Here is a 23346-nt window from a genome sequence, read left to right as displayed (position 1 = left end):
AATCTTCAGCTGCATCTGAAGATGAAATATGGGGAGAGATACCTCAGCCTGGCTTGAAGATGAAATAACCTGGGTTTTTTTTTTTTTTTTTGGAAAATCAAGCAAACAAAAACCTCAATATAGTAAATAATAATACATATAGATACTGTTCTAATATGAAGTAAAAGAGTAGGTATTTATTGAAATTATAGATTGCTCTATATCATTTACTCTTGAAAAATCAAATAATTCTGAAAGTAGTTAGTAGGTAAAGTCAACTAGTTGTATCTTATAGTAATACTCATTAAATACTATGTGTACAAAAAATGGTATTTTTACAATACTTTGTCAGCTAAAAATGAACCTATTTTAATCCTTATCAATTTAAGTATTTAAATTATGTAGGTGGCATATTCTCCAGTTGGCCTTAGGTGTTTACATTTATACTTATTAAAGTTGTACATATTTATGGGACATGTGTTGTTTCCATGTGTGTTTATATTATATAATGTTCAAATTCAGTTAATATATCTATCTCCTTACATATTTATCATTTTGCTCTGGTACAAAAGAATATTCAAAACCTTTCATGTAGCTGTTTTAAATGCACAGTGTGTTTTCACTTTATATAGTCACCGTACTGTGCAACTGTATAATGAATCTTTTTACTCCTGTTCAGCTGTAATTTAGGAGCCATTGATGAGCCTTTCCCCTCTCTCCCACATTAACCACTCTAGTGGTCATCACTCTACTCTCAGCTGCTAGGAGATTCACTGTTTGGATTCCACAACTTAATTTAACTGTGTAGTTTTTGCCCTACCTGCTTCTGTAGCTGAAAGTTTTCCTGTGTCCCGCCCAGTCTGCAGCCACTCAGACCCAAGTAAACACACAGAGGTTTATATTAATTAAAACTGCTCAGCCATCAGCTCAGGCCTACACTGACTAGCTCTTACACTTAAACTCAGCCCATTTATGTTAATCTATATGTTGCCATGTGTTCCATGGCTTTACCTTTGTACCATTTCCTGCTGCTCCCTGGATAGGAGGCTAGTGTCTCCTGACTCAGCCTTCCTCTTCCCAGAATTCTCCTTGTCTGTTTATCCCATCTATACTTCCTGCCTGGCTACTGGCCAATCAGATTTTTATTTATCAACCAATCAGAGCAATACATTAACAGCATACAGAACTTCCCACAGCACCTTCCCTTTTCTGTCTAATCAAATAAGAAGAGTTTAACTTTAGCAAAGTAAAATTACATATAACAAAACAGTTATCAAAGCAAGAACTACAGTTATAATACCTAGTCTATTTGTATTTGGCAAAATTAAAGAAAATATTCTATCTATCCTATATTTGTGAGTCTAAAGTTTCATGTCTAATTTATTTTTATCATAACCAAAAAATATATAATTATAACTATCTAGTCTTCAACTACATCAAAGACCTCAGAAGGATATAATATTATCTAAGTAAACAGGAAAATCTAGATTGACAGAGACAGTTTCCTGCCTGAACAGTCATCCAAAGTTCCTATGAAACTTTGGGCCATTCCCATCCTTATTCAGCCTATAGGCCTAGAGTCTCTCAGTCACTTCTTTCTGTGTCCTGTAGAATGTCTGGCAATTTCTTCTGTGAAGCAGGAACCTGAAGGACCATCTCGTCTTGCAAAGTTCAGTGGTCACCTTTCTATGGGCCCTCCATGTCCAGGCAATACAACATTTTGTCAAGCAGTCCAGGCAAGAACAGTTTCTTGCCCAAATGGCTATTTTTGCCAAGAAGAAGATAAACTCCATATGGATTGTCTTCAATGCCCATCTTTTTCTTGGAAGTAAATCAGTGCTGCCAGGAACAGACATGTCTCATTGTCCAAGAAAGTCTAAGTTTTTAAAACATTTTGAATGCCATATTTTGTAGGTCTTTGAAGTGGTTGAAGATTACCTACCTAATTGAATTATATCTCTGTATATGTAGAAAACTTAACATGACTATAAGTTTGACTATCATATAAAAATAATTATTAATCTTTATTTCTTAATTATCGTTTACAATTTAAATGAGTTACATAAACATAATACCTTAAATGAGAGTAAATATATATATATATATATATATATATATATATATATATAATAACAAAATCAATGCTAAATTTCTATCAGTAAACTAAAATCCATAGCAATGTAAAACATTTTTAAACAAGTTGTTGCTCTTTAAAAGTAGGTGCATTAATCTACCCTTTCATCCTATCATATCTATTTCTGTACTATGTTTTGCTTATTTCACTCAGCCCGATGTATTTAGCTCCTTTCATGTTTTGGCCAATTACAATACTTTATCTTTTTTATGGATGAATAGTATTATGTTATGCATATTTATCACACTTATATTATCCATTCATTGGTTGATGGACTCTTATGTTGTTTATATTTCTTAGATATTGTACATAGTCTGCAATAAATATGGAGAGGAGGTGTCTCTTTAACATACAAATTTCATTTCCTTTGGATATTTATCTAGTATTGAGATTGTTGGATTATAAAATACTTCTATTTTAAAATTTTTGAGGAACTTCCATTCTGTTTTTAATGATTCTGCCCATTGCATGCTAACAATTTTAAGGGACCCTATTTACACTTATTTTTCATAGTATCTTAGCTGTTCTATATTGGTTTCATCTTTTAATTTAATTTACTAGGCCTGTCTGTTTTGTTTTTCTTTAGATAAGTTTTTCAGAAAATTACAGTTTCAGGGAATCAACTTTTACAAGCAGAGTAATCTTAAAGAAAAGAGTAAAGTTAGTATCAATGTTTTGGAAACTTTCAAAACCTGTTGTAAATATGTGGTCCTCAGTCAGTAGCCTCATTCCTGGGGTGTCACAGCTCAAACAATGACATATGTAACCACTTCAGCTGGGAAATTCCGTCCTGAGGAGACTAGAGTCTATTCATGCTATCTCAAAGGTGCTGACGATGACGTCACTAATTAATTATACATAATATGCTTTTGTGACTGTAACACCATGGAATAAGCATAAATATTTGGACTACTTGTATGTTTAAAAACTCATAATTATTCAAATGTGCTTTGTAATAGATGTCGGTATAGGAAAGCCAACAACCATGCCTTAAATATATGTAAAACAAATTATCACTACTACAAACCTTTGGTTTTATATAAAATTTAACTTTAACACTAAAAATACTGCAATGTCAAATTCAGTTCCCCACCATATCTTCTGTGAACATGGAAAAAAACTAAGTGAAGAAACTAAAGACAAGGGCTGGGACAACAGTTCTGCAGGTAAAGGAAAACCCACGTAAAAGGTGGAAAGAGAGAACTGCTCCACAGAGCTGTCCTCTGACCTTCAAAGACGTGCTGTGGCATGTCCACACACACACACACACACAAAAAAAAACACACCACAGACACACATACACAAATAAACAAAATACAAACAAAACTACCATCTATGTATCTGCCACGTAATTCTGAAAGCTTTTTTCATATAAATTCAAAATGGCCTAAAATTAGCTGAAATTGTATATGATTTCTCATAATATGGCCATGTAAAATTTGTACTTAAAATTTTGAGAGCCCTTAATTTTTTAATTCTTGCTTATGAACTAAAACTACCTTAGAAATTTGGCACACTGTTAGCAAGAAATTTAAACAGGAAAACTTAAGTCCAGAGATGTAACTGAGAAATCTTTCTTTTTATGAGATTCTCTGTAGAGCTTACAACTAGCATAACTAGAAACTTCTGTGCAGACACTATGGCAATAAAACCAAGTGAAATGCTAAAGGACAGTCTTACAAATGTGTCTCTGAGGAGTTTGTAAGAGGATAGCTGAATTATGCTATTCTAAGAAATGCTCTCTTCCAGATCGATTTTTCTACCTTACCTGAAAACGTGTCAGCCAGCATATGTTTTGAATCTGACCCCTGACTTTTAGGGCACAGAAATCATTCTCTACTTTGGCCAGACACTCTCTCTTAAGGTGTAAACCTCCTGAAAACCTCACACAGCCCAGTGTTACCAGAGAATGGGAACCCAGCATAAACCTCAAGTAAAGACTCCCTCATTCCAAAAGTTATCAGTGCTCTCTTTCCTCACATTACCAGTACTTATCACCATCCACTCCCCAGTTGAGCTGGCCATTCCCAGTAGGTAATCAGTGTATGTAACTCTCAGTCTCACAATGACAAGATACCTGTTCTGTGCATCAGAAGAGGGTGTCTTGCTTTCTCTCCCACTGTTTTCTGTGGCAACATCAATTGTTTATTCATTTCTTCCACATGGACTAATGAAGATGTTTTGATGAAGTATTGAAAAGAAACAGCATCACATGTTCCCACAGCTCTGTAGTGATGGTGGAATAGAGTAAACGCACATCTTCTGATAGCTCTTGAGATTGATGAATTGTCAGACATCATCCAATTTAACTTCTGTGCATTATAGCAATTGTGCGAGGAAGAAAGGTGGTCCCCCTGCTTTGATCAGTTTTATAGCAACTTAATTTAATGGGTCTTTCATGTTCACTTGCCTTGCATCTGGTTCTTGCTGAAATGACTTGAAGGTCGACATCATCAGGGAAGACAAAGCAGCATCCTTCCCTTCTCTCCTTTGTTCATGTGGGAAGCTGCCATGCTTCCTCTGCCTGGAACGTCTTGCTCCTTCACTGCTCAGATTGGCAGTCCGTTCCCTCGAGCACAGTCCTCAGACTGAGGAGTGAGTGGGGTCCAGAGGTAAAAGGTTTAATCATTCTCTTTGATTTTAGAAAGTATGCCACACTTAGAAAACCTTGCATATTATAGTCTTGAACTTTAAAATGGCACTATGTCAGTACAAAGGCCAATTTAATCCACAGGTAAAGTCAAAGACAGACGTTGACATACACATACCTGCCATACACTTAAAATCACGTTTTATCATAGTTGCTATGATCTGTACCTGATGGCTAGTGGCACTGGTGACCAGGGGAAAGCAGAGAATGGATATAATAGATGCAGGATCTATAACAGGACCATCCATGCGCATTTAACGTAAAGAACACTGTTGGCTCAACCCCTAGTTTGGAGGACACTATGTAATAATTTCTCTCCTATCTTCCTCACTTTTCTGAGAAAAGGGAGGCGTTTCACATTGTAAGAAGGATCTAGGACAGTACCAGCACAGTGCCAAGAAGACTGGAACAACTGGCAGCCTACATAGGAAGGCTGACAAGTAACAGCGCCATCCATCTCCACACATTGAAACTTGCATGAGCAGATCAGAAACCACTGGTTAAATAACAAAGAAGTCAGTGATTGGTGTGTATGATTTTAAAATGAGCAATCATGTTTGAGAAAACATAGTTTCAAATGTTTGTCCTTTGTCCGCTTCTGGTGGAACAAACCCCTACTTTGTGGATGCACTGAATAGGACTTCATCAGCACTCATGGAGCTCAAGATGTTTTATAATTCATCTCAATAATCAAAGGTAAAGACAGAGTTTATTATGCTATATCTGTAAACCTTAGTACACTCAAAATATTCCCATGAAATATTTTAACTATTTTACAAGATGTGTGAGCATTTCCAACATCACAGAGATAATAGGCTGGCTTCCCTGCCATTTTTTTCAAGTTTAATAATGCACATAGTAAAATAATTAGACTGGCTTTTGTACAATTTTGAATAGTGACAAAAATATATAACATACCAACACATTGGAAAAAGTAGCTTTGTAGATAGAATGTCCCCATCATCGTCTTAGAGTCTCTGTTTAAGTCCTTTTACAGACCTAAAAGTGAAAAGCTAATAAGCATGGTTCTCAGACATTCATGCAGTTTGGATTTTTGATTCTTACTGAGAGCTCTTCAATTAGGATCCTGAACATCAGAGCACCAAGCAAATTGTATACCATATTCTTGTAATACACAGCCCGAGAAATGTGTCCCTTCACTAAGGTCAGGGATGAGGGCTCCCAACTTTACTCTGAAAAGACAGAAGGGTGAATAGTTTTAGGCAGAAATTCAGACATCCTTAATGCATCCCAAGCCTCTTGGAGAGGCCCCAGCTGCTGAGCATCTGCAGGTTAAACACATGATCTCCTTTCCATCTTCCTGACCATTTTGAAAGTGCAGAGTGAGGGCTTCGTGTGGAATTTCCATCTCCTCACACGAGAAGCAAAGGAAACAAACCAGAAACAGCCCCAACACAATCTCTCCGCCTTTGGCCTCTAGGGAATCCAGTGAGATTCCCGAGTGTGCAAGAGGGGGACTCTCGATTCTTATGCCTTCTCTTGGGCTTCTTTCCTTCTGTTGTTTATCTTTTTCAACTCTAATGTGATAGTTTTATTTTTTTATACTTTATTTTGTTGTATATACAGGAATAAATTAAGGTGGCAGTGAATAAGATTGCTGATATCCACCTCTGACTCCCACCTTCACACAGATACAGAAGCCTACATGCACAAGGACACACGCACATGTGACACAGCCATACATCTAAAATGTCACTAAAATTGTTTCAGTTTTATATGTGAGGAAAGAGAAACACTAAAGTTCCTCTCAATCTTCCAAACTCTGCAGTCACAGCATGAACATTTTTTTATCTAATTAACGTTCATTATACTTTGTAACAGTGCTTTCCAAGGTTTGGCTGTCTATTAATTAATCTATGACTACCTAGATACAAAGGAGAAGAAATTCAGAAAGTTAGCATTGAGGCAGATTAGAGACTTCTAGCCTCAATTTTACAGTATTGAGTTACCAACTGGTTGCTATTTGAGGCAAGGAATACACAGGCCCAGATATCTAAGTTGTTGCTAGAAGTCCCTCAGTTTTTTAATGTTGTTAGGCATAATTCTCCATCTTTATAAAACAGTCAACCCCAAATATATTTAAAAACTGAGCCGCAAATCCCAAGTACTTTTAATGATTAATTTGATGGTGGATTTTTGTGGCAGAATTTTGCTGTTGATCATAAGACAGCCTTGAACTCACTATGTAGCCCAGGCTAGACTTGAAGTAGAAGAGGAACTCCTGCCTCAGTCATTCTCCCTACCTAAGAGCTGGAACAGCAGATATGTGCCTTCATGTCCTGCTCCAAGTTAAAATGTTCTGATAATATCAGACCTCTTCTGTTTTATCCACTTTTGACTGTGCTTACTTACCAGATGTTTTATATTTAAATATTCTTGAATTGCATAGAAAAAGAGCACAGAAAAAGTCAAACAGGAAAAATAATGTTAGAATAAGAACTAGAACAAACCATCCATGTTCATTGCCATTTCCTGGACACATTAAGAATTGTGTGAACCTGAGGAAGTTAACATGCTCCACTTTATTCATGAGGGATACATTCAAAAGCCCTCAACAACTGATAGTAATGATCCCTAGAACCTTCTGTGTTTGCCATGGTAATATCTATTAAATATCATACACGGTTTAGAGACTAACAAAATGACTAATAATAAAAGAGTAGCATGGATATGACTTTTTTCTCCATGACTTTCTCTCACACTCTTTCTCTCTCCTATTGTATTGTTCTTACTGTTGGAGTTACCTTCCATTAACCTTACAAATATGTGAGAAAAAATATCTTCAAGTAGGCAATGTTTGTTTTTGCCTCAGTTTTAGAGATTTCAGCCCATGATCATTCAGCTCTGTCATCTCTGGGCATATGACAAAGAAGAATATCATGGTGGAGATCTAGTCATCTCATGAGAGTCAGGAAGTAGAGGTATAGGGGAGCCAGCATCACACTGTCCGCTTCAAGGGTAGCCATTCAACAGCCTGACTAACTTCCACCGGATTTCATCTCCTAAATGGTCCTACCGCATCCACATAGCACCATAGTCTGACAACAAAGCATTTAGCATATTCAGCCTTTGGGTGAGATTTAAGAACCAAGCTACTCTACCTTCTTAAAATGATGTAACATAAGATGATGCGGGTTGAATGGCACAGACAGCCTAACAAAACATCGGACTATTGTGTAAGGCTCCTTTAATACAAGCCCTGGGCTGGAATTGTAGAGTTCCTAGTCCAGATACCAACGGGTGGTATTAACAGCATGATTATGATGGACAAAGGGATGAGTCATGCCATGAGTAGGAAACAACAGGATGGCTTGTGATTTCATCAAGCTACTCAGAATAGGATACAGCTCAAAATGGATGGATTGTTTATTTCTGAAATATTTAATTCGATGTTTTCAGACAGCAGCAGACATTGGGTCACTGAAACCATGGAAACTGGAACTATGGCTGAGAGAGGACTATTGTACCTTCAGAGCATAAAGAAGGTGAGTGAGAAATCTCCCGCAAGAACTTCATATATACACTGGAATTTTTTAAAATCTGTGTAAACACAGCTCTTGGGGATTGAGGAATTATGAGAAAATTAAATTCTGTTTCCACTTTGTTTATTGATTTAACTTCATAGTACCCTCTACCCATCAAAGTAACATTAATATGTGCAGTTCTATTCTGCTTCCCATTGTAATATTTCTCACCAAAATCAACTTGGGGAAGAGAGGGCTTATATTTAACTTACAGGTTATAGTTCCTAACTGAGGAAAGCCAAGGCAGAAATGTAAGGAACTTGGAGGCAGGAGCTGAAGCAGAGGCCATGGAGGGACACTGGTTACAGACTTGCTCAGGCTGTTTTCTTATATAAACAAGGGTCAGAGGCTCAGCTTAAAGGAAGCATTGGAGGAACCCAGCTTGTTACACACGCAGGCCTATTTTCTTCAAAGGAAGGAAATAAATGTCTGACAACCCAGTGATCTTTTTGCTATTCTAAGGAACCAACTTCCCTGAATACCCCAAATCCTGGGCATTGCATAGACCCTTATCCTGAACTTAGCCTCTCAGTGAATGGTTTCCATTCTTATGAATAAGGCCCCATGTACTTTGCATCCTCCATCAGTAGAATCTATCCTCATGATTATTACATATCCTTTCTTTAGGCCCTGAGCTTTGTTTATCCAGCAACAGAATTCATTCTTACTGTGAAAGCCATGGCGCTTTGCTACTTTGCAAAGGAATTTTGTTCTAGCTACTCCTGAAGCTTTGTTATGAGAATTGTCACATGGAGACCTTTCCCCCAAAGTTTACTGTGTTTAAATATGTAAGAAAATCAAAACCATGGGGTCAGACTGTGTAGAAGTTTTGATCCAGTCTGACTGACCAAGTCAGGCTGTACCAAGTTTTCATTCTCACCTCTTCATGGTTACTTTCCCTGCCAGCTGCAATTCCGGCAGGGATGCCCCAACAACAGAAGCACATGCCAGGGAAAGGTATCACCACAGTGGCTGAGAGCCCTCCCAAATCAAGAAAATATCTCACAGACTTCCCAGAGGCCAATCTGATAGGGATAATTCCTCAATCAGCCTCCTGTTTCCTCAGGTGGCTAGTTCTTGTCAAGTTGACAAAAGCAAGCAGTGCACATGTCCTAAGTCACCACAGCTGTAATGAGTCTCCTAGAGCAAGACCCACAGGAGCCTGGTGGTAAACTCCACAGTGCAGTGCCTGGCCATGGATGGCATGAGAGCCAAAGGTGAGATTCCTATGTTCATTAACTAGTTGAACACTAAGCAAAGCTCTGGGTCCATCTCCACAGAGCAAGGAGGATATTAAAAGGCTGGACAGAGGATAGCAATAAAGCAACAACAAAAAAAAAGTGATGAAAGGGTTAAAGTGTAAAACTAAGGAGGAAAGAGCAGAGGAACCATATTGATTAGTTCAGAAATTATAAAATTCCATAGCAACATAGTGGCTGCCTCCTAAGTGCTCTTCCCTGGCCACTCGACTGCCGTCACCATAGAGATTATAACTAAAGTAAATACATGAAAAGGCTTCAGGAACTCCAGTAGGTAAGAGGGAGTGAGTGGCTGAAAACCGTGTTTCATGGGTAAGTGGGGGTGAGTGTCTGAAAACCGTGTGTTTCATGGGTAAGTAGGGGTGAGTGGCTGAAAACCGTGTGTTTCATGGGTAAGTGGGGGTGAGTGTCTGAAAACCGTGTGTTTCAGAGGTAAGTGGGTGGGTAAGTGGGGGTGAGTGTCTGAAAACCGTGTGTTTCATGGGTAAGTGGGGGTGAGTGGCTGAAAACCGTGTGTTTCATGGGTAAGTGGGGGTGAGTGGCTGAAAACCATGTGTTTCATGCCTTTGCTGTGAAGAGATTTTGAAAACAGTTATCTATTCTAGTTGGATTAGAATCAATTTCATTTTTAAGTCTGGATTTTAGACTAAACTGCTAGCTGTTACTTTTTTTTTAAGTTAACAATGGTCATGAACGTCACTGAGAATCTTACAAAAGCTCCCAGTTGTCTCAGAAAAGAATACCTCCGTGTCCACGTCGATTCTGTCTTTTAGAGTCTGGAAGTGCTGTTCTGCAGGGTGCGCCAGGATGCTCAGGTGAAAGCACTCAGGGTTCTGAGAACTCACGACCATCTCCAGTTATCCCTGGCTTCTGGGATCAGGCTGGAATCCCTGGGCTGCTGTTCTTCCTGCTCTACATCTCATCTGGACCCTAGCCATAACAGCACATGCTGCTGGGGCAGCAAAAGTGGGGCTGCAATATCCTTGTTAAAGCAAATGCAAACCTTTTACTGCTTTAGCAAACAGTACAGCTCTCTTATATCCCTAGATTAAAGGTGAGTGCTCAGGAAAGCAGGGAACCGTGGCCGCACTCACACTGAATGTGTCCTATATCAGAAGTCATCCACAGCTGCCACACTCAGCAAACACATTGGCACCAGAGAGAGGGCCATTTGCTGCCTTAAAGCAGCTTAGCCAAGCGTAGTAAGGCTGAAGCAGCTTTTAAATTGTAAATCAGGATGACACAAATTTGCCTTGATAGTCTGACTGTAGAGCACCAAGTCTGAAGACGGCAAAGCTGTTAGACTTCATGGTTGGATTTTGTGTCCTCTCTACTGACACCTAAAGCCGCTCTGAGTGTGCCCTTCCATAGCATCCATTCTAATCTACTTGAAGAAAAATGATCTGACGATGCTGACTTCTCCAACTTTAGACTCTCTCCATCGACCATCCTTGATAAGGCTGTTCATGTCTGAGTGGTGTTTTACAAAGCCATAAGGAGATGTTATCGCACTGCAGAAAAGGGTCCACTGGTATCACTTACAAGGTGTGTGACTTGAAGCAAATTGCTTCATGTCTCAAATTTTATCTCCTCCCATGTGAAATCAAGAAAGGGATGAATCTCATTTTATAAAGTCCTTAAAAAGAATAAATGAAAGATGATGCAAAAAGTACCAGGCACATCGTAAGCCCTCTACAATATTATCCTTGAATAGTATTTTCTCTCAAGTATCCTAAATTGCTTCCCAATGTGGCACTTTTGGAGAAATGAAGACACTGTTAGCATCATACATTTTGGAAACAAAGACACATTGAGATTAAATAACTATCTTAGTTACTTCCTGCTTCTTTGAAAAACAGCAAACAAAAAAACAACAAAACCATGACTGAAAGCAACTAATGGGAAGGTTTATTTTAGTTTGTGATTCCTGACTGAGAGTCCATAATGGTGGAATAGGTACAGATGTAGGTGTCCAGAAGGGGAAATCACATCGTCAACCACACTCAGAAAGTAGAGAGAGTAAGCTGGAAGTAGAGTGATGCTATCCACTCCCAAAGATCTCCCTCAACTGATGTGCTTCCTCCAACAAGCCTCCACCTCCTAATGGTTTCATAACCTCTGAAACAGCACCACCAGCTGAGGACCCAGAGCCTATGGGGGACATTTCTCATTCAAACCACCACATGACCAGTCACACAGAGGCTAAGTGTTGTAATGGGAAACTTCTATTTCCTTTGGTTCACATACTCTGTTGAGTCATAGGCTCATTTATATTAAAAATCATTTTATAGTAAAAAACTTGCAAATAAAAAAAAACACCACACAGCTAGATTAACATAGCCACTCCAACAAGCACTTGCCCAAACACAACAAAGTAAATACATCTCAATGAACTTCTGAACAGTTAGAACAGATATTCTGAAGCCCAGAGCCATAGCTAAGAATTTACACTTTCACTACCAATATTATGCATTTAACCATATATAAACAAAAGTTCAAAACAGGGATAAAACTAGAAAAGTAATTAGCTTTCCATTCTATTTCATGATTCCTGTGGCCTCCGCCTGCAGTCTCTCTCTCCCCTTCACTTAGTGTTCCCTTGCTTATTCTCCTTTCTACATGTTATACTGTACCCACAGGCACATTTGTTTACATATATACCTGTATGTATAATGAACTAGAATCTGCATAGGGGAGAACATGCACTTTTTTTCGGAGATTGGTCAATCTCATTTAATATTATATATTAAGAGTACACTTCTTGTTCCACATCTAGCATCCTCCTATGAGTGAGTACATACCATATTTGTCTTTCTGAGTCTGGGTTACCTCACTCAGGATGATTTTTTCTAGATTCATCCATTTGCCTGCAAACCTCATGATGTCATTGTTTTTCTCTGCTGAGTAGTATTCCATTGTGTATATGTGCCACAATTTATTTATCCATTCTTCAGTTGAAGGGCATCTAGGTTGTTTCCAGGTTTTGGCTATTACAAATAGTGCTGATATGAACATAGCTAAGCAAGCGCTCTTGTAGTATGATTGAGCATTTCTTGGGTATATGCCCAGGAGTGGTATAGCTGGATCTTGGGGGAGATTGAAAGATACCCCTACAAAAGACTGCTAGCAATGGCCGAGAGACAGCCGGGACTGACCTACACTGGTGATGGGATGGCCAAACACCCTAAAAGTTGGGCCAGAAACCCCATCCAAGGACTGAGGAATCTGGATGCAGATATCCACGGCTAGGCCCCGGATGGAGCGCTGGGAGTCTAATTAGTGAGAAAGAGGAGGGTTTATATGAGTGAGAATTGCTGTGGGACGGTCTGTATGTCAAATTGCTCTGATTGGTCAATAAATAAAACATTGATTGGCCAGTGGCCAGGCAGGAAGTAGGTGGGACAAGGAGAGAGGAGAATTCTGGGAAGCGGAAGGCTGAGGCGGAGACGCTGCAGCCGCCGCCATGACCAGAGACGCCGGTAAGCCACCAGCCATGTGGCAAGGTATAGATTTATAAAAATGGGTTAATTTAAGATATAAGAACAGTTAGTAAGAAGCCTGCCACGGCCATACAGTTTGTAAGCAATATAAGTCTCTGTGTTTACTTGGTTGGGTCTGAGCGGCTGTGGGACTGGCAGGTGACAAAGATTTGTCCTGACTGTGGGCAAGGCAGGAAAACTCTAGCTACAGAGAATTGTTGAAACCAAGGTTGGATAAAGCACAGGAACAAATAACCAAATGAATGGAAACACATGAACTATGAACCAAAGGCTGAGGGGCCCCCAACTGAATGAGGCCCTCTGAATAGGTGAGACAGTCGATTGGCTTGATCTGTTTGGGAGGCATCTAGGCAGTGGTACCAGGTCCTGGGCTCATTACATGAGTTAGCTGTTTGAAACCTGGGACTTATGCAGGGACGCTTGGCTCAATCTAGGAGGAGGGGACTGGACCTGCCTGGACTGAGTCTATCAGGTTGATCCCAGTCCTTGGGGGAGACCTTGATCTGGAGGAGGTGGGAATGGAGGGTGGGCTGGGGGGAAGGGGAGGGGGGCAGGAAGGGAGAGAACAAGGGAATCTGTAGCTATTATGTAGAACTGAATAGTATTGTAAAATAAAATAAAAAAAAGAGTACACTCACTTTCCTATGAACTTTGTTGATTCATTTTTCTTTGGAGCCATATAGTATGCCATTTTTATATGTGTACCAGATTTTGGACAACTATGTTGGTTCCATTTTCATGCCAAAGTGAATAGAGCAGCAATAAACACGAGGCACAAATATTTCTGTGGTGTGCTGTGGAGTTCACTGCGTAGATGCCCAGGAGTGGAATAACTGAGTCATGGTAGTTCTTACTCTTACACAGTACAGGCCCAAAATAGGCAATGGTGCCACCTACTTTCAGACTGTATATTCCCACATTAAGTAAAGCAATCAAGACAATCTCCATCAGACATGCTCAAAGCCTAATATGAACTAGGAAATCCCCTATCAAGACTCTCTTCCCAGATGGATTCTAGATTGTACCAAGTTGACAAAACTATCACACTCCCCCAATTTAGAGATTCCCATCAGTGATTCTGAGATGATATGGAAGCTGAATTACTCAAAACATTCCTTCAACCATGGTTCCCTTGACTACTTCTTCTACACTTAAGCCATCAAGTTCATTCTGTCTGTGTTTGCATCATTAATGGCCATTACCTCATACTCTACATTATTTCTCAGTTGGCTGCCTTTTGCTTCTACAAAAACAAAACAAGCAAACAAACAAATCCCACAATCAATCAAAAGGCAGAGTTGTGGAGCCCAGTCCCAACAGACACAAGATCTCCCACACATAAGACTCAGGAATCATTGTAAAAGAGGAGATAGAAAGACTGTAAGAGCCAGAGGATCAGGGGGTTGTGAGATTGTGTTTCTTAGGACTGTCAGATGTTATACCCATGAAGTCTCACCAACTTGACCATGCTGAACAAGGACAACAAAAGACATGATAAAGTGTGCAGAAGAAAAACCACTAAGTCTCGACCCTACACAAAGAACTACAGGCAACTATGACATGCACAGGATGAGAGGAGTAGAAAAAAACACATCATTGGTCATCCAATAGCAAATGGTCAGCTCTGAAAACACACATACAAGTAACATTACAAAGACTGAGAAAGTTGTATCTATGTATTTAGGAGTGTGTGTGTGTGTGTGTGTGTGTGTGTGTGTGTGTGTGTGTATAACAACAACTAATGAAAAGAGAAGCCATGAATTTGTAAGAGTATAGAGGAGCATATGGGAGATTTCGGATGAAGAAAAGATAAAGGGTAAATGGTGAAATTATAATCTCAAAAAAGGAAAATTGTTAAAACTGCAAGAATTCAAGCAGTTTGTCAATATCCTTGAAGCTCAATAGACCCTTTTTTCTACAAGAATTAGAAACTATGGTACATGTAAACTGACTTAACTCAAATATCTAGAATTTTTGTTCTGTTATTACAAAATTTCCTTATCATTTGGTTTCATCTTTAAGTTTAGGTTATTTCTAGTTGCTATTTCTCCAAATTTCCATGTCAGAACCAAGTATGGAGACACCACATTCATGAGAACTTTGAGAAGATAACCTTACTGCTTATTAATTGTGCTAATAAGCTGTCTTCTTAGAAGATAGTTCCCAAGACAAAGCTTTCATGCCAAGATAACCTCTAGGTAGGGGTTATCCTTACCCACACATCCAAAATCACTATCATGGGCTCTTCAAGACCATTAAGATAAAGACCGAGGTACCAGGTTCTGGTGGGCAGTACCATTCCAAAGCCAAGATCTCAAATACAAAGCCCTGAAATTGAACCTAGTCCCATCTGTACAATCCTGCAAATGGTGAAATGTTTGCATTTTCATAGCATATTGTATTTTTTAAAGCAGTTTTCACAACTTCAGACCTTAGGCCTTTTGTAGTGCTTATAGGAAAGCATCTTTCTTTCACTACATATTTACTTTCTGTATTATTTATTATATAGCAGCATTACAGGTCTTATAATTACTTGTCAACAGAGTATGTATTAATATTTACTATGTAGGTATATGAAACACGCCTTTGGTCTATAGACAGTAATGTATATCAGTCTGATTTTTTTGCATTTTTATTTATTTTTCCTCTCAGAAGCTTGTCTGTTTTTCACCTCTCTGCCTGTTCATGATTAGTTAGAATATGATGAACACACAGTTGGTATCCAGTACATATCTGTTAAATGATTGTTCAATAAGTTTAAATGACCTACACACTGTGAAGAATATGTAAAAGACAACAGAACAAAAGTCCTCTGGTTCCCTTAGCCTTCACCACATTACTTCATGGCCAGAAGCCCTTCCTGAGGAGATGGCAAGGAAGATGTTATTATCTTCCTCCCCAGTGTCTCTATGTTCTTCCTTATCTCCAGGATACTCACCATCTGACAACTGCTGGTTCCATCTGTCAGAGGTCCTACAGACACCACTCCAGAAAACTGCACCAAAGGGGCTTGATTTAAACATTCCGGGCTTGTGACTCCCCCATGCTGCCTCCTCTCCTGCACTGTGATGAGATGGAAGAATATGCCTTTTGTTGAATTCTATCCATGTTTTTTAAATAGAATATCTTTAAGCTTCCCCTTTGATATTGTATCATTCCAGTAAAATTATCAAAAGCAGGGACAGACAAAAATATCGAATATCCTCTGTAGTAACACTAATATTGCTGTAATACAGGAATTTCAACTTATAAGTTAGGCAACATATTTACAATATTGTATAAAAAACAGGCTATCAATGAAAGTGGGTACCAATGTCAACTGTGAACAGAATTATTCCATAACTTATTTGAGCAAAAAAAATAAAAATAAAAACTGGAGAAAGATTCCCTTCCCCAAGATCTTTTCTCTATGGTTCCTGGTTTGGCCCTTGAAATTCTCATATTAATAAAGTCTTGGAATTGGGCACTGAGGATATTAAGTCATCCACGTCATTTGTCGGGACATCACAAAGCGCTATAGATAAAGAAGCACTGTGTCCCACTAAAACATCACAACTGTCATGGAATACTACTGTCAAAGAAAGAGCCACAAAAGGAGAAGATGTAGAGAAGCAACCACAGCAGCTCCTCTCCATCCCCAGTCCCTCTGGTCTGGTCTAAGCTCCTGCCATCTTTCATCACGCTAGCTAATTAACCCCGGGCTCTAATCTCTTCAAATTTCTAAACTTTTGATTCATTCTGCAACTACCAACAGAGTAATACACGTGAAATGCAAGCCTGACCACACCATTATCAGACTTAAAATCCATCTACAGGTCCCCATCCCTGACACTGAAATCCCTCTTCTCCCACAGGTTCCTGGAAATCTCATTAACTACTTCCAAGTGAAACAGGGGTCGCTTTCCATGAAAGCCTTGTTAAGCTCCTCAGTTTTCACAGCTCAGATAACACTACTAAGAATTAAGAATTACAGTTTCTAAGCTGCTGCAAAATTTCAGGCTCTGTGTGAAATGATTTGTATGTACCTTTTAACCTCCTCACACCCATCATTGTAGCATATTAAACTTTTTCCACCTTTGGGAAAATGAAACTAATGCTTGTACTGGCGAAGGACTTGCCCAACTTGGCTGTAAATGATGAGGGAAAACTGCAAATTCAGGCCTGCTTAAGTCTAAAACACAAGCTGAACACCATGACATAATGGTCACTGAATACACAAAAATATATGTACAAGTAGGAACTTTAAGTGCCTAGTGTTATTCCAGAGAATCCAAGTTTGGTTCCCAGTATCCATATAAGGCAACTCATAACTACCTATAAATACAGCTCCAGGGGATCCAACCCCCATCTTCTGGCCTCAGTGAGTACCTGTACACACAAGGCAGATGCATGTATGCACACACATGCATGCATGCACACACACACACACACACAAATGAAAAAAATCTTACATACCAAATCCATCTGCACATCAAAATGATCATGATAGCACATACTTGTAATTCTACACTACAGAGGAATACTCCAAATTTGAGGCCTGCTTGGACAACATCATACATTGAATGTGCATGTATTGGTAGAAGTAATGTTTTTAAATGACTGTATTGTTGAAAAGGACAGACAGTCACACAACTCATCAAAACTACAATGACATTCTTCATAGAGGGAGAAAAGGCAATCTTAAATTTTATGTGAAAACACAAGACTTAGAATATCCAAAGTAATTCTGAGAAGAAAAGAAAAACAATGCTGGAGGTATGACCTCTCAAACAATATGACAGACATACAGTAACCAAAACATCATTTATAGACTAATGGAGTGAAACAGAAGAAAGGCTCAGAAATAAGCCCACCTAGCAATAGCTGGAACAATAGATACCAAATGTAAAGGGCTAAAAGTAGATCTTACCTCTCTCCCCAGCATAGATGTAAATAGTTGTGCATGGATACATATTTTGTAACCCCAGTGTTGGGCAGGGGGTGGGGGTGGGTCAAGGATGGGCAGATCCCAAAAGTTCAATTAGCAGCCTAGTACACATGGTGACCTTCTAGTTCATGAGAGATTCTGTCTCAAGTCAATAAGACAGGGAGCAAAAAAGGAAGACATCAGATGTTGTGGTCTGGCCTCCATGTATATGTGTATGGTTTATATACCTAAACACTTTCATGCATGTACCACACATATACATACCACACAGAAAAAAGAATGAAGAAGGAAGGGAAGGAAGGAAAAAAGGAAGGAAGGAGGGAGGGAGGGAAGGAAGGAAGAAAGAAAGAAGAATATATTGCATTTAAAAGTGAAACTTACCTATTTATTATATCCAAAATGGCAATACACCATCAAAGGCAGATGCAATTTTTTGATTAAGTGATGGGAAAGAAGTATTTGTCTTAGGGTTTCTATTGCTGAGAAGAGACACCATGACCACAACAACTCTTATGTGCTTACATTTTCAGAGATCTAGTCCAGTATCATCATGGTGGGACATAGAGGCATGCAGGCAGACATGGTGCTGTAGAAGTTGTTGAGAGTCCTACATCTTGACTCATAGGCAACAGGAAGTGGTCTGTCTCACTGCACAGCCTGCCTCCAGTGACATACTACCTCCAATAAGACCATGCATACTCTAGCAAGGCCACTCCTCCTAATAGTTCCACTCCCTTTGGTGGCCATTTTTTTTCTTACCACCACAGTATCCAAGCAAGTATGAGTAGGAAATAATCCAGAGTCACCAGTCTAATACCTGACAAGATAGACTTCAAACCAAAATTAGAACAGAATTTTTTAAAAGTCACTTTATACTAATTAAGGAAAAATATCATCAAAAAGACCTTAGAATTTTAAACATGTGTTCCCCAAACATGGGTGCACTCAACTTCATAAAATAAATATGAATAGTTGCAAAAGAAATGAGTTAGCTTATATATACATATTATTTATTCAAATTAAACCAAGACAATATCAATATTTTTTGGGGGGGAAGGGGGAGTTTAGAGACAGGGTTTCTCCATGTAGTTTTGGTTCCTGTCTTGGATCTTGCTCTACAGACCAGGCTGGTCTTGAACTCACAGAGATCCACCTGGCTCTGCCTCCCAAGTGCTGGGATTAAAGGCATGCACCACCACCGCCCAGCTAATATCAACAATTTAAACATGTCTGTAAGAAGTAAAGAGATTTTAAGTAATGAAAATGTATCTCCCAAAAAAGAACTGTCCAGGCCAAACCAGATTAACTATTGTATTCTACAAGACCATTAAAGAAAATCTGACACCAATAATAACAACACTCGGCTATTTTTATGAAGTCAAATTACCTAGACAAAAATTTCAGACAAAACCCAACAAAAATAAAGTTACAGACCAATATCCTTGATGAACATTCTCAATAATTCTCAAATAAAATATCTGCAAGCTGAGTTCAAGAAGATTATTCACTTTTCATCCCAGGGATTCAGGAATGTTTCACATATATAAGTGAATAAGTGTAATATATTACATAAGCTGACTGAAGGACAGAAATCATGAGACCATCTCAAAAGATGGAAAATAGGCTTTTGACAAAACCTACCATCTCTTCATAATAAAAGCCCCAAAGAAACTAGGAGTAGAAAGTACATATTACATATAATTAAGACTGCAAATGACAAGTATAGCCATATAGCTATATCAATGCTCAACTCAACCAAGGTTCTTCTGTTCCCCCACTTTGACTCAATATGGTGCTTGAAGTTTTAGCTAAAGTAATATGACAAGATAATCAAATAAAAAGGATACAAATAGAAAAGAAAAACTCAAAATATCCTTTTCTGTAGATGATACAATTTTATACAGAGAAGAGCTTAAAGGTGCCACCAGAAAACTCTTGGATCTGTCCAGCACTTTTAGAAATGTAGCAAGATAGAAAATTAAAACAAAATCATGGCTTTTCTATAAATAATGACAAAGATGCTGAGGAAGAAATCTGAGGAGCAAGCCTGAAAAGAACATTCCTTTACAGAAACCTAACTAAAGAAGTAAAAGATATTCTCTATGAAAAATTCAAAACATTAAAGAAAAAAAGGAAAAATTCCCCATGCTTGCAGATATGAAGAATTAATATTCTGAAAATAGTTATACTACCATACTACCAAAAAGATCTATCAGTTCAATTCAGTTCCGTCAAAGTTATAGTGCCAATCTCCACAAAAACAAACAAAAATCTTAAATTTGACCTGAACAATATGCCTCAAATAGTCAAAACAACCCCAAGAAAAAGAATAATGCTGGAGGTATCATCACACTTAATATCAAATTTTACTATTAAGCCATAATAACAAAAACAAGATGGCACTAACACAAACACAGACACAAAGATCATCGGCTATAACTAGAAGGTCCATATAAACCTATGCAGCTATATGCATCTGACTGTTTCAACAGTGTAGAGAATATACATTGGAGAAAAGACAGCCTCTCTAAAACTGGTTCTGGAAAATTCCCTCTTACGCCCTGTACAACTCCAGATGGATCAACATTCTTAATACAAGACCTGAAATTGAAACTGTTAGAGAAAAAAAACAGAAAAAACATTTCCAGATAGGGGACAACAAAGGCCTTCTAAATAGTACCCTGGTTGTTCTGGAAATAATACCAACAACTGACAAGGGAGACCTATCATATTTAGGGTTTCTCTTGCTGTGAAGAGACACCATGACCACAGCAACTCTTATAAAGGAAAACATTTAATTGAAAGAGTGCCTTACAATTTCAGAGATTCAGTCCAATATCATGGCAGGAAGCATGGCTGCATAAGGCAGACATGGTACTGGCTACATCTTGATCAGAAGGCAACAGGAAGTGGTCTCAGACACTGGGCAGCATCTTGAGCGTAGGAAACCTCAGAGCCCATCCCTATAGTGACACATGTTGCTAGAGTTTTCCGCCTTGCCCACAGGGACAAATCTTTGTCACCCGCCAGTCCCACAGCCGCTCAGACCCAACCAAGTAAACACAGAGACTTATATTGCTTACAAACTGTATGGCCGTGGCAGGCTTCTTGCTAACTGTGCTTATAGCTTAAATTAGTCCATTTCCATAAATCTATACCTTGCCACGTGGCTGGTGGCTTACCGGCATCTTCACATGCTGCTGGTCATGGCGGCGACTGGCAGTCAGTCCTTCTGCCTTCCTGTCCTTTTATTTCTCCTCTCTGTTAGTCCCGCCTATCCTTCCTGCCTAGCCACAGCCGATCAGGTTTTATTTATTGATCAATCAGAACAACTTGACATACAGACCATCCCCCAGCACAGCCAAGTGCAGACCATCTCAGACACCTGCACTCAGGCCCATGGTCCTAATCATCCTCTATGCGGACCTGCTGGGTAACGCCACAAAGAACCCAAGAAGGGCTCCCACAGGACATACAGAACATCCCACAGCAGACACACTTCTTCCAACAAGGCGATACCCACTCCAAAAAAGTCACACATCCTAATAGTGACACTCCCTGTGAGCTTATGGGGGTCAACTATATTCAAACTACCACAGGACCTCGTGAAATTAAAAAGCTTCTGCACCGCAGAGAAAATAGAAGAACGAGTGAAGAAAAGCTTATAGAAGGTGAGTCTGTCTTTGCTTGCTATACCCCTGATAGATGGTTGGTATCTCAATATACATAGAATTCAGAAAACTAAGAAAAAAGAAGTTAAACAATACAATTAGTAAGTGAGGTAATGAACAATTCTCAAAAACTGTAATATAAATGCTAATAAACACAAAAAAACAGTCAATGTCACTATCTATATCTTTCACAAATGAAAGCCAAACTACATTGAGGTTCTATCTCATTTTACTCAGAATGTCAGTTGTTAAGAAAATGAAAAACAACAAATGCTGGTGATGATATGGACAAAAAGGAACCCTTACTTAGCTGGTTAGAATATAAATGTCTTAGTTCAGGTTCCCATCGCTGCAATGAAACACCATGACCAAAAAGTAAGTTGGGTAAAAAGGGGTTTATTTATGCTGTTCATCCTCAAAGGAAGTCAGGTAGGAATTCAAGTAGGGCAAGAACCTGGATGCAGGAGCTGATGTAGAGGCCCTGGAGAAGTGCTGCTTACTGACTTGCTTCCCATGACTTTCTCAGCCTGCTTTCTTATAGAACCCTGGGCCACCAGCCCAGAGATGGCCCCACCCACAGTGGGCTGGGCCCTCCTCCACCAATCACTAATTAAGAAAATGTCTCACAGCTGGATCTTATGGAGACATTTTCTCAATTGAGGTTCTCTCCCTTCAGATAACTCTAGCTTGTATCAAGTAAACAAAATACAACCACTATGAAATCAGTGTGGATTAAGAAATAAAGTAGTGGAGTTTTCTTAAGAAATAAAAGCTATCATCCATATGACCCAGGTGTACGACTCCTAAGTATTTACCCAAAGGACTACAGTTCAACATATCACAGAGGTACCTGTGCATTGATTATTGCAGCACTATTCACAATAGCTAAGTTATATAACCAACCTAAGGGGCCAAAAAATGAAAGGACGGATAAATAAAATGTGATGTGGGGTGTGTGTGTGTGTGTGTGTGTGTGTGTGTGTGTGTGTGTGTGTGTGTGTGTCTGTGTATCAATGAAGAATAATGTTTTATCACTCACAGGAAAAATAGGAAAACAATTGGACATGCTCATATTAAGTGAATTAAGCCAGCCTTAAGTAAATTTCATGGTATTTCTCAATTTTTATACAGATATATAACTATATATATATACATGAAAGTAGAAGTCAGAAAATTCAGAGCAACAGTTGGGAGGAGTAGGGTCAACATACAATGTATGCTTGTTTGAAAGTGTTCTTATATAACACTGTATCATGTATACTGAATACCCAATGAAAAAAAATTAAAATTAGAAAAAATAGAAATGTATTATAGTTGATTCTGTTTATGTTCTAGATAAAACAGTGGTAGCTCTAACAGCTCTACCCAGTTCAGAACTGCCTTTGTTACTTACTATGTTTGACAACTTACCCTCACTTTGACTCCTACAAGCATGTGGGTAAAATAACAATATGATTCCTAAGAAGGCTGCTGAAAGGGTGAAATTAGTTCAATACATCCATAGTCTGCAGAGCAGCGTGTGGCTCATTAATGTTCAATGTTCATTAATTCTGTGTATAATGGGCATATTTTCCCTATCCTTTCTTCTTGTCAACCTATAAATACATCTTTAATTCCTCCATGTAGAATGTGGTTAGATCAATATGATGTTATGCTTTTCTGGAGAATGGAGAATCTCACT

The 23346-nt window shown here is 38.8% G+C and overlaps 1 protein-coding gene across 1 annotated transcript in view; it reads right to left on the bottom strand.

Annotated features, from left to right (window-relative positions):
* The window catches only part of LOC114694621 (mitochondrial import inner membrane translocase subunit Tim23-like), a 126777-nt gene extending 116359 nt beyond the window's left edge, over nucleotides 1-10418 (bottom strand). The window contains exon 1 of the mRNA XM_037202334.1: nucleotides 10311-10418. Coding sequence (XP_037058229.1) covers nucleotides 10311-10418 — 108 coding nt within the window. The remainder of the gene's footprint in view (nucleotides 1-10310) is intronic.
* Nucleotides 10419-23346: the final 12928 nt, after the last annotated feature.

This window comes from Peromyscus leucopus, chromosome 2 (genome assembly GCF_004664715.2).
Source record: "Peromyscus leucopus breed LL Stock chromosome 2, UCI_PerLeu_2.1, whole genome shotgun sequence".
Lineage (NCBI taxonomy): Eukaryota > Metazoa > Chordata > Mammalia > Rodentia > Cricetidae > Peromyscus > Peromyscus leucopus.
This window is presented reverse-complemented; position numbering and strand designations above follow the sequence as displayed.